At 44.1% G+C, this 13,103-nt stretch overlaps 1 protein-coding gene across 1 annotated transcript in view; it reads left to right on the forward strand.

The window, feature by feature from the left end:
* TTLL9 (tubulin tyrosine ligase like 9) overlaps positions 1-13,103 on the forward strand; it is a 49,701-nt gene that overhangs the window by 3,600 nt on the left and 32,998 nt on the right. The window contains exons 3-5 of the mRNA XM_036924741.2: positions 4,838-4,930; positions 10,819-10,930; positions 11,598-11,783. Of these exons, the coding sequence (XP_036780636.1) occupies positions 4,838-4,930; positions 10,819-10,930; positions 11,598-11,783 (391 nt within the window). The remainder of the gene's footprint in view (positions 1-4,837; positions 4,931-10,818; positions 10,931-11,597; positions 11,784-13,103) is intronic.

Here is a 13,103-nt window from a genome sequence, read left to right on the forward strand (position 1 = left end):
TTTTGTGGGGAGTTAAAGGAGGTAATATTGTACACACTGTGGCAAATATTTTAGATTTTAGGTTAGTACTCAATTTCATTAGATATTTCTAGTCTTTCTAAAGTCCCTCCTGGCTATACTCCCACTGAGGGGGCATGTCTGGTCTCTGACCTTTCTCTTGTGCATCTTCTCTCACCCATCTTCTTTCTCTCCATACTGACTCTATTCCATCATTTTCAAATATCTCACTCTCTTTCACAGAGTAGCTCCGCTTTGTCCCGGATCCTGGCCTTGAAGTTACACCCCAACACCCACTGCAACAAAACAAAGAGCACTTCAGTGAACAGGACCCGTCCATCTGTTTTGTGATGGTGGATATCAATTAGAAATGTTGTTTGGCTGCAAGTAACAGGAAACCCAACTAATAGTAATTTTTATTAGTAATAAAAATAGTAATTTTTATTAGTAATAAAAATAGTAATTTTTTAATAGTAATGTTTATTTTCCTCGTATAACAAAAAGTCCCAAGGGCTGGTGTAGTGGTTCAGCAATGTTAAGGTTAGTGTCTCTGTGATTGTCTTGACCTCTTTATTATGGACCCAATGGCTGGTATAGCTCCAGCCTTCACTTTGTGATCAAGATAGAAAGAAGCAGGGAGGGAAGACTCAAAACACATCTCTCTCTCTCTTTCTTTTTTTAATCTAAAGAACAAAAGCTTCCTAGGAACCCACCCTCCTTAGCAGTCCTATGCTTTTATTGACCAGAACTGTGTCACATGAACACCCCCAAGCTGCATGAATGGCTATGAAAACAAGTTACATACGTGGCATTATACTGTTGTTATTCTGCACCCTGCTTTCCTCACACAAAATTATATTTTCAGTATAGTTCTGGACACATTTAACTACTGTATGTGTTCCACTGTACACCACAAGTTATTTGTGTACTTCCTGTTGAAAGGCACTTGGGTTGTACCTTAGTGTTGGCTTGCTCCAGAAGCTGACCCGGGGACAAGGATGTGAGAGCAAATAGTTTATTTGGAAGATGATTCCAGTAACCACTGGCAGGGAAGTAGGGAAGTGGAACAGTAAAGGAAGGAAACCCATTAAAGGTGCATTATTGACAAGTTATCCCTGTGGGCAGGTGGGGCTCAATCTCGTTGGGGATTCCTTGGAGCTAGTATAGAGCACACTGCAGACTTAACTGAGCCACAAGAGAGCGGGAGGCTTTACCCATCAACCCAGTCCTCATTGGTTGTATGCTGTTGAGGGGTGCAGGTAACTCCCTGGCATTTCAGATCTGCTCCAAGCACTGCTTGTCCACAGTATACTCAGCGGGGGGTGGGGGTAGAGGGTGGGTAAGAAAAGCCCCAGGGAAAGGGCTGCAGGTGCTGGCTCAAAGCCCTCACCTAATTGGCATGCACAGGAATGGTGAGTGCCAGGGATAAGGGTGGACCACCAGCAGTGTGTGCTGCAGCTTATTTCCATTAAAAATACAATTACAAGTGAACATCCTTGTACCTATATTGCCTAGTACATATGTAGGGTATCTATCTTGGGTATAGAGCTAGAATGGAATTGCTGAGTGTAGAGTATGTGCATATTCAACTTTACCAAATACTGCCATATGGTTTCTCCAAAGTGCCTTCTACCAGCAGAGAAGATGTTTCCATTTGAGCACATTGTTGCCAAAACTTGGACTTTTAGATTTTTGCCAGACTAATGTGTATCAAATAGTTGTCTGATGGTTTTAATAAGCCAAATTGCTCTCCAAAGGTTTATCCAATTTATGCTACCATTGCATTTGGGATAATTATCATTTCTCCACATTATTGTAAACACTTGGTATTTGTCTGCTTTCAAACATTTTCTCCAATACGATGGATTTTGAAATTGTATCCCTTCATTGTTTCAGATTAACTTTTAAAACTTTATTTATTTTGAGGAGTGGTTCTCAAAATTTGAGCTCAGAATCCTGTTACAACTTAAAAATTATTGTGGACTCTAACTTTTGTTTGTGTGGTTTACACTTATCAATATTTATCATGTTAGAAACTTTAAATGATAAATTTAAAAAATTTTTATTTAGTCATTCATTTAAAAAGCAATAATATGCTCATCACATGGTAGCACAAATAACATTTCTATGAACTATGTATTCTTCCTGAAAGAAGAGAGGGGATGTGAGTTCATCAGCCCAAGCAGGTTTATTGCTGAACCTGAGAGGGACCCCACTGTCCTGACCAGCAGAACAAAGGAAAGAGGGTCTCTAACAGGTCAAGAGGTCCTCTGGAGGATGCTTGCAGCCTAAGATGACACCTAGGTCTCTCTGAGAGGCTGGTGGGCTTATTCAAAAGGCGGTACTCAAGTCCAGATTCTATCACTCCCTCCCCCAAATTTACTGAGATGAATCATAATTGTTTTACATTTTTCTGAATCTCTTTACTGTTTGACTTGATAGAAAACATTTGGCTTCTCAAATCTTCTGTATTCAAGCTGTTGTGATATGTTGGTTTGGTTGAATAGGAAGCAAATTCAGTCTCATAAAAGCTATGTAGTTGAAAAAGGGAGGACTTTGTGTATCCTTGAAAGACAGTTGGGGACACGAGGAATACTTAAAGCACAGGTCAAGAACCACTCTAAGGAATTACAATGTGCATCCTTAATTTATCACTGTTTACCTTGCATCAATATATACAGCTTCACATATAACATAAGAACCATGGAACAACACATCTGTTCACTCCCTCCTGGTCCTTTATGCTGTTATTTTTGTCATTTTATTTGCAAATATGTTGTAAACCTTACAATACTTGTAAATATGTTGTAAACCTTACAATACATTCTTGTTGTATTTTCTTTACATAGTTTTTTTTTTCAATTAAGACATGGAAGTATTTCACGTTTTCTTCACTTTTGATCCCTTCTTGTAAATCTCAGTCTCCATCTAGTATACTTTTCCTTCAGCCTGAAGAGCTTTCGAAGAGTTTCTAGTAGTGTGGGTCTGTTGGCAATAAATTTACTTGGCTTTTGTTTATTTGAAAATATCTTTATTTTGCCTTCATTGTTGAGGTAAAACTTTACTGGATAAAAAATTCTGAAAGATAATGTTCCTTTGCCTTCGGACTTGCACTGTTTCTGATGAGAACCATCCTAATACTATGTGGTGACATATCATCGTGCTTTTAATTTGCATTTCCCTAATGACAAATAGTGCTGAACATCTTTTCATGTGCTCATTTGTCATCTGTATACCCTCTTTGGTGAACTACCTGTTCATGTCTTTTGCCCATTTTCTAACTGGATTTTTTTTAGTGTTGAGTTTTGAAGCTGGCTTATGTATTCTAGATAGCAGTCTCTTGTCAAATATGTGGTTGCAAATATTTTCTCCCAGTCTGTAGCTTATCTTTTCATTGACTTAACAGAGTCAAAGAGCAAAGGTTTTAATTTTGAAGAAATCCAGTTTATTGATTTTTCCTTTTATGGACCATACTTGTGGTGTCAAATCTAAGAACTCTGCCTAGCCCATAAATCCTGAAGATTTTCTCTTATGTTTTGAGGTTTAATTTTTTACATTAAGTTTGTGAACCATGTTGAATTAATTTTTGTATAAAGTATGAGGTTGAGGCCTAGGTTCATTTTTTGCCTATATACCAATTAGCAGGCATCTTAGGGAGTGTTGGGATACCTTGTCACAACCTGGTGGAAATTCCAAATTACTCAGACTTTGCCAGTCTAAGTGGGAGTGGGCCACAGATAATTTATGTGCAGTTTGGCTGGAGTAGAGCAGTTATTGTCTAGGCCTTCTGTCTTGCTGGGTCACTCCTTTGCTGATCCTTTGGCTAGAGAGAACAGGCTTTTTTTTAAAAACTTTTATTTATTTATTTATTATTAAGGCATCATTGATATACACTCTTATGAAAGTCTCACATGAAAATCATTGTGGTTACTACATTCATTCATATTATCAAGTCCTCCCTATACCCCATTGCAGTCACTGTCCATCAGTGTAGTAAGATGCCACAGAATCACTACTTCTGTTCTCTGAGCTACACTGTCTTCCCTGTGACCCTCCACACCATGTGTGCCAATCATAATACCCCTCAATCCCCTTCTCCCTCCCTCCCACCCGCCCTCCCCTACCCATCCCCTTTGGTAACCACTAGTCCCTTCTTGGAGTCTGTGAGTCTGCTGATGTTTTTGTTCTTCAGTTTTGCTTCACTGTTTAACTCCACAAATGAGGGAAATCATTAGGTGCTTGTCTTGGAGAGAACAGGCTTTTGTTGGAGCTCTTTTAGCCTGCTTCGGTTGGCATTTCAGGCTTGCCAGCTTCTTCATGTCGATGTAAAAATAACCCCCAGGGAATTCATTACCATGCTGTGCCTTGGGTCCTAAGATCCCTAGCCAGTCTGCCTTCTTCTGTCCACCTTTCAGTCTTCTTATGTTTGTTTATATATAATGTCCCGCAGTTTTGGTTGTCCTAGTGGGAAGAACAAGAGAAAGTCCATCTGCTCCATCTTCCCAGAAGAGTGCCAGGAAAGGGGATTTGCAAATACTTCTCATTTAATGCAAAGATTAGCCATGGCACATGTAAAGCCACCAGACCATGCCTGGCACATAGTAGTCACTGAATAAATGATTGCTATTGTTTTTCAATGATTCAAAGATTCTATAATTCTCAATTTGATTATTTTAAATGTTGCGTGCTATGATGCTGAATTCTGACTTTCAGTGATTCTGTGGTTTGGCATTTCCAGGTATGGAACTTGACCTTTCTTCCTTTCTGTCTTTTCCTGTCCCTGGGCCACCCTAGGGAGGTAGTTGATCCTGAGCAAGCGTTCTGTTGCCTTGTTTTGCAGAAAGCCAAGAGCATCAATCCGGTTCAAGAGCACGCTTATGAATACTCTCATGGACGTCCTCCACAACAGGCCGGGATGGGTGGAAGTAAAGGAGTAAGACACGCCACCCAACCCCCACCAACCTTGTCTCTCCTTCCCTTTTCTCCAGGTCCTTTTCTCCCTTCATTTTTCTCCCAGGTTCCCTGGGTGGCTACTGGTGGTGACTTGTCCCAATTTGTGACAGGGGGCCAATATTTCCTTAACACTCGCAATGTGTCAGGTGTATTAACTGATACCATCTCTGTCTTATTTAAGCCTCACAGCCATCCAGCAAGACATGATTATGTTCACAGGTATTAATCCAATTGTTAAAGGTTATACAGCCCATAAGTGTCAGAGTGGGATTCAAACCCAGTTCAGTTTGATGTCAAGAGCCAGTGTCCTATAGCTCTCAGGGGAATCAAGGAATGCAGCCATCAGACAACTGCTGGCTTGAATCTTCCAATGATGGCAGGTCAAGGTCAAGGGCTGCTCTTCCCTGGCCACTTACTAGTTCTGTGACTTTGAACAAGTTCACTTAACCGCTCAGCTTAGATTTCTTCTTCTATGCTGGGCCCCGGGGATGCTGAGATGAATAAGCATACAATGGCATGGAGAAGGTGCTAATATCTGGGTTAAGGTTTGATGCATATAACAGACCTAAAGTAAAAGAGGCTTTGACAGACTAGAAATCTATCTGTCTCTCCCACTGAAGTCCAGATGTAGGAAGTTCAGAGATGGTATGGAAATGTGGGGCCTATCTGCCTCCATCTTTCCACTCTGCTACCCTTTGAGTGAGGCCTTCATCCACATGGTCTGAGTTGGAGTTTCAGCCCTACATCCACATTCCAAGGATCAGTAGGTAGAAAGGAGGCAAGAAAAGGCATGCCCTGCCCTTGAGGGGCACAACCGGAGGCGCATCACATTTCATTGGCCAGAACTTAGCCAGGTGGCCCCACCTAACTGCAAGGGGAAACGTAGTCTTTATTCTAGAAAACACAGGCTCCGTTTTCCCAGGCAAACATTGGGAATTCTGTTATTGTAGAAAAAGGGGAGAATAGTTATAAGAAGTGAGGGCAGCCAGCCTTGGTGCTCAATAAATATTTGTTGCATAATGATAACTAAGCCCGTTAGATACTCTTTGGCACTTTGCACGCGCAACCTCTTTGACTCATCCAGCAAGCCTTCCACGTAGGTGCTACTATCATCCCCATTTTACTGATGAGAAAACTGGACACAAAACAGTAGAAAGTGCCATGTTTGAGGTCACTCAGCTTGTACGAGCTGGGACTAGGATCTGCCCCTGGTCTGTCTGTCCACAGACTCCCAGGCTCCTCTCTTCCCTCTGCTAGTAATCTCTCAGGGAACAAGTGAATGAATGGAATGAATCCATGATCCCACTGCCTGGAACTGGAGTCTAGCAGGGGAGACAGGCTTTGGCTAAATTATTCCACAAAGAATTACGATTTGGTTGTCTGTGGCGTGCTGTGGTACAGGTAATCCAAGATGGCAGAGTGCTCTCTTTGGAATTCTGGGTATTATTACAACGATGATAATGATGTTGAGAATGGCGATGATGGCAGCTACTGTGGATTTTCCTTCTTGGTTCTCTCACATATCACACTAACACTGGAACAGCATTTCCTTCCCTGGATCTGGAGAAACTAAGGTTTCTGAATTAGAAGACAAGGAGGTAACTGGCAGGTGGGGTGGTGTATGGATAGAACACCGTCCTGACCTGCTGTGTGACTTCAGGCTGCCTCCTGCCCACCTCAGCCTCACTCCAAGGTCAGGTGGAAGGGTCAGGGGGTTTATCTGGTGCTGATGGTGTAGGAGCCCATGCAGCAGGTTTCTCCATCACTGATGCCACATGGCCTCAAGGGTCCTCAAGTCAGGAAAAGGCCAGACATGGCTCTGTGAATGCAAGACCTTATCTTTTAGGAATAACTGGGGTCCAGTTAGAATATCCAGATAGAATGAGGTCTCAGTTCAGCCTGTCAGGTCTGAGTTTGGCATAGATGTAACCAAACCTGTCCCCTCCTTTGCTTCTCACCAAGAAAGCTGGTGTGATCCTGGAACTACAGCAACTGTTTTGTGACCTGAGGTGAAGAGTATGAAGAGAGCATGTTAAGATTGTCAGAATGGACCCTGGATCCCTGCTGGTCTTGTTGAGCAGCTTAATGTCTTCCTGGATGGTTTAAGAGCAATGTGACTGTGATATTCATGAAGATAGTGTACAAATGAATGGTCTTTCAGATTCAGAAAAGAATCCAAAATCCACACCACTGTCTATGAGGCCCTGCTTGACTGGGTCCCACCTGCCTCTTCAGTGTCATCCCTGACCTCTCTCCTCTCTCCCTCCACTCCAATTTTCCTGAATGTGCCCTTTCCAGCCTCAGGCCTCAGTTCTTGCCCTTCCGTATGAGGATCCTCTCCCCACTGCTCTTGACCTGGCCTCTCCTCTTTATGCATCAGATCTCAGCTGAAATGTCACCTCCACAGGGTAGCCTCCACCCAACACTTTTCTCTCAGCTACCCTGCCTCATGGCCTCCCCTTGCATTTCTTAAGGTATGATTCACAACACCCTCTTATAGGGTTATTTATTTCCTTGTTTACTGTTACTCCTCCCTGTGACATTATATGCACCACCTGGCCATGTGTTTTGGTTCCTCCTGTATCCTTGCACCCAACAATGTGCTCAACATTGTCTCTGACATGAAGACAACCTCAACACATATGTGTTGGATGAATGAATGAATGATGCATTATTTATTCAGTCATCCACAACAGAAGGTTGGTGACAGAGCAAGTTGTGAAAGGAAACTGGAGTGGTTCTAACCACAAAGCTGGGACTCTGGAGCCCGACAGCCTGAGTTCAGATTCTGCTGTGCCACCTGCTAGTTGTATGAACTTGAGTGAGTTTTTTAACCTCTCTGTGCCTCAGTTTCCTCATCTGTAAGTTGGGCATAATAATAGAACCTACCACTTAGGATTGCAATGAGAATCAATATTTGTGAAATACTTAGAAGTGTTTGGCACCTGGTGAGCAGTAAATATGAGCCATTAGAAAATTTAAAAACATGTCAAACAGTGCTGTATATGGATACATACATGTATACAAGGTAAAGCTGTAAAGATATTCAGAAATGATACACATCAAATTCTAGCTAGTGGCTTGCTTTGGGACAGGAGAGATGTAGATAGAATCAGTCATACAACAGGGCTTCAGTTATATCTAATTTTTATTTTTTAACAATTGGAAACCATCATGGTGGTGGTTATTTTATTTCCTGTCATGTCTTTTTCAAGCACCTCCTCTCTGCAGCGCAGCTCTGGTACCAGATACAATAGATCAGTTAGGTTTCCTGTCTCTTCTCCTGGCATGGTGGTGAAGAACAGGGTCAGAATGTGGAGACAGGCAGGTGGGGGTGGGAGGCCTGAGGCTGCCACGTCCCTGGGGAGCAAGGCAGTTGTCCTCTGAGGGCTGTAGAGACCATCGTATTCACTTTCAGGGCCTGTGAGGTGTCAGTGAGAGTTGGGCTCTTTGAACTAGGAAGGGCTTGCAAATGTTACCGAATTCCACTGCTTGGTAATGTGGGCTAGGGGGTGGCAACACGGATGCTTCTAGAGCCCAGGCAGGTGACAAGGTCAGGTGAGGTTGGCTGGTTGTCGCGGGACATAGGGAGTGGTGGGACTGTGATCTGGAGAGGGTGTGCCCTGTCTAACGTGGTGGCTGCTCCTCAGTCCAGGCGACAGGTGCCAGGAGGCATCTGGGCTCAGTGTGGCCAGATGTGCAGATTGTTCAAAGGGAGTCAGCAGCCTGCATTTTTAAAAAATTTTTTATTAAGGTATGATTGATATACACTCTTATGAAGGTTTCACATGAAAAAACAATGTGGTTACTACATTTACCCATATTATCAAGTCCCCACCCACACCCCAATGCAGTCACTGTCCATCAGTGTAGTAAGATGCCACAGATTCACTATGTGCCTTCTCTGTGCTACACTGTTCTCCCCGTGATCCCACACACCATGTGTACTAAACATAATACTCCTCAATCCCCTCCTCCATCCCTCCCCACACACCCTCCCACATCCCTCCCGTTTGGTAACTACTAGTTCATTCTTGGAGTCTCTGAGTCTGCTGCCATTTTGTTCCTTCAGTTTTGCTTCATTGTTATACTCCACAAATGAGCGATATCATTTGGCATTTGTCTTTCTCCACCTGGCTTATTTCACTGAGCATAATGTCCTCCAGCTCCGTCCATGTTGTTGCAAATGGTAGGATTTGTTTCTTTCTTATGACTGAATAGTATTCCATTGTGTATATGTACCACATCTTCTTTATCCATTCATCTACTGATGGACACTTAGGTTGCTTCCATATCTTAGCTATTGTAAATAGTGCTGTGATAAACATAGGGGTGCATATGTCTTTTTGAATCTGAGAAGTTGTATTCTTTGGGTAAATTCCAAGGAGTGGGATTCCCGGGTCAAATGGTATTTCTATTTTTAGTTTTCTGAAGAACCTCCATTATTGCTTTCCACAATGGTTGAACTAGCTTACATTCCCACCAGCAGTGTAGGAGGGTTCCCTTTTCTTCTCATTCTCGCCAGCATTTGTTGTTCTTAGTCTTTTTGATGCTGGCCATCCTTACTGGTGTGAGGTGATATCTCATTGTGGTTTTAATTGGCATTTCCCTGATGATTAGTGATGTGGAGCATCTTTTCATGTGTCTGTTGGCCATGTGAATTTCTTCCTTGTAGAACTGTCTCTTCATATCCTTTGCCCATTTGTTAATTGGGTTATTTGCTTTTTGGGTGTTGAGGCATGTATGTTCTTTATATATTTTGGATGTTAACCCCTTGTCAGATATGTCATTTACAAATATATTCTCCCATACTGTAGGATGCCTTTTTGTTCTGTTGATGGTGTCCTTTGCTGTACAGAAACTTTTTAGTTTGATGTAATCCCATGAGTTCATTTTTGCTTTTGTTTCCCTTGCTCGAGGAGATGCGTTCAGGAAGAAGTTGCTCATGTTTATATTCAGGAGATGTTTGCCTATGTTGTCTTCTAAGAGTTTTATGGTTTCATGACTTACATTCAAGTCTTTAATCCATTTCGAGTTTACTTTTGTGTATGGGGTTAAACAATAGTCCAGTTTCATTCTCTTGCATGTTGCTCTCCAGTTTTGCCAACACCAGCTGTTGAAGAGGCTGTCATTTCCCCATTGTATATCCATGGCTCCTTTTATCATATATTAATTGACCATATATGGTTGGGTTAATATCAGGGCTCTCTAGTCTGTTCCATTGGTCTGTGGGTCTGTTCTTGTGCCAGTACCAAATTGTCTTGATTACTGTGGCTTTGTAGTAGAGCTTGAAGTCAGGGAGTGTAATTCCCCCTGCTTTATTCTTCCTTCTCAGAATTGCTTTGGCTATTTGAGGTCTTTTTTGGTTCCATATGAATTTTAGAACGATTTTTCTCTAGTTCGTTGAAGAATGCTGTTGGTATTTTGATAGGAATTGCACTGAATCTGTAGATTGCTTTAGGCAGGATGGCCATTTTGACAATATTAATTCTTCCTATCCATGAGCATAGGATGAGTTTCCATTTATTGGTATCTTCTTTAATTTCTCTTAAGAGTGTCTTGTAGTTTTCAGGGTATAGGTCTTTCACTTCCTTGGTCAGGTTTATTCCTAGGTATTTTATTCTTTTTCTTGCAACTGTGAATGGAATTGTTTTCCTGATTTCTCTCTCCAGCAGCCTGCATTTTTATGCATTTTTATAGGAACATTTCTCTAGTTTTCACCCTGGTCTAACAAAGCACACTGTGGCCATAGTAGCCCACAGCCACCTCCTTGAGATTCCTGATGGACACTGCTGCTTACCCCGGGCTCCAGACCCCCAAGCAGTGCTGAGGTCTTCAGGTCATGATCTCCTCCCCTCATTCCCCCAGTGAAGGGGAGTGGGATTTCTACTGGTGTGACGTCAGCTGGCTCCGGGAGAACTTCGATCACACCTACATGGACGAGCACGTGCGCATCAGTCATTTCCGAAACCACTATGAGGTGAGCTGGTCAGTCAACATGTCACTAGGTAGGGCAATAAGCAGGAGCTGGAGTGGGCCTACAAAGACCGAAATGGAAGAGTGTGAGGAAATTTGGGGTAGGTGCCAGGTGGGAAATATGTGCCCCAGACTATGATGCACTCAAGTGGGAGGAGCAAGGGTGTAAGACCCGAGGACCAGGCTGCCTTGGGTGGGCACTGAGGTCACGGGCTGGTTGGTGTTTCAGCACTCGGGATGAGAGTGCAGACCAGCTTGGGGGTGTGAGGCCAAAGGAGCAGGATGCTTGAGTGATTATGGTGATTTCTGGGTAGAGACAAGCTGAGCTATTTGGCGTCTAGAGATGGGAGAGAGGTCTAGGAGGAACTGGACTACAAAAATAGGAGTGGAGGAGCCAGTGAACTTCAGTCAGACAGGCCAGGGTCAAATCCTGGCTGTGTCACCTGCTAGCTGCATAGCTCTGGGTAACTGACTGAACCTTTCTGAGCCTCGGTTTCCTCGCCTGTAAAGTGGGATTATTATTAGTAGGCTCTCAGTCCAAGTTACTCTCCCTGTTGTTATTTCCCGGGCCAGAGAATGGAGGCTGCAGGGATGATCCCCCACTTGGGATGGTAGGGGTTGGGAAGTGAAGCACGAACACTAACAGCCCGCCCGCCCATCCTGCTGCTCAGTTGACCCGCAAGGACTACATGGTGAAGAACCTGAAGCGGTTCCGGAAGCAGCTGGAGTGTGAGGCGGGAAAGCTGGAGGCAGCCAAGTGTGACTTCTTCCCCAAAACCTTCGAGATGCCCTGCGAGTACCACCTGTTTGTGGAGGAGTTTCGCAAAAACCCAGGAATCACCTGGATCATGAAGCCTGTGAGTGCCCAGGGCCTGGGACTCAGGGAAGGGGTGGCGCCAGAGCGGGGACCTTCGTGACACACCTCAGGACAGGACTCTGCCTGGGGATTCAGCCATCTATGGAGGGCTGACCTCATCTCCTCTGTGCCACATGTGGACCCTGCAGCTATGGCTGTTCAGTATGTTTCCACTAGATGAACAATGATCATCAGGACACCAGGGCAGGGAATCCAGAGCCCTGCTGGAGCTCAGACCCCCGCCTCTCTTCTGACATAAGAAAAAACAGTGCCATCTGTACCAAGTGCTTTACTCACATTGTCACTGTTCTCCAAATGGCCCTTGGGAGGAAGTATTACCTAATTTTAAAGATGGGTAGCCTGAGGCCTATTTATTCAAGGCTTCTACAAGGATTTATTGAGTGCTTGCCATGTGCCAGGCATAGAACTAGTGCTGGGGAGACAGCCCTCAGCAAGTCAGCAGTGGGTCTCTGCCCTCCTTGAGGGCGGACAGTATGCAGAGGATACCTGTGTGATGTATCACACAGTAACAGTTGTGTTACTGGACAGAGAGGAAACTGCTGGAGGCTTTCCCCACTGCTGGCAGGCTTTTCTGAAGTGAGAGATTGGGCTCTGAAGCCAACCCCCTTGGTTCAAGTGCTAGTTATACCACTTATGGACTGTGTGACTTCAGACAGATTACTTAACTTCTCTGGGCCCCAGTTTCCCCATCCACAAAGTGAGAATAATTATAGTACCTATTACATAATGTTGTGTGACTAAATGAATTAACATAAGTAAAGCACATGTTAAGTACTCAACAAATGATAGCTGTTGTTAGTACCAGTATTAGAATTAGTACTGACCTGAAGGATGCAGAGTCGGCCTAGAGAAGGGCAGAGTAGGGAACAACGTTCCAGGAAGAGGGAACTGCATGCATGAAGACCTAGCGTCTGGAGGTAGCCCTTCGGGGTTCAGGAAGCTGAGTGAAGGGCAAGGGTGGCTGTGCCCATCAGTCCCTTAGCCTTTCCTCATTCCTGGGCTGCTCTCTCACCACAAAGCCACTGTAGACTTGAATAGCATCATCAAAGTCCCCTCACGTTTTCTGGGCTTGGGACCATGCCAGACCCCAGGAAGGGAGCTGGGGGAAGGGCAGAAGGGAGCAGCCATTCCTTGCGGAGCTTAAGTCTAGGGCTTGTGTCGGCTGAGATGCGCGACTAGCCAGTAGAACAGTGCTTGACGGGGGAACCAACATGGGCAGACAAAACCAACAGACGCTCCCAGAGGGGACACAGCCAGGGTTTCCCTAGGCCTCCCGGTCCTCTCCCTGGTGAGGCCTGCT

This window comes from Manis pentadactyla, chromosome 5 (assembly GCF_030020395.1).
Source record: "Manis pentadactyla isolate mManPen7 chromosome 5, mManPen7.hap1, whole genome shotgun sequence".
Taxonomy (NCBI): Eukaryota; Metazoa; Chordata; class Mammalia; order Pholidota; family Manidae; genus Manis; species Manis pentadactyla.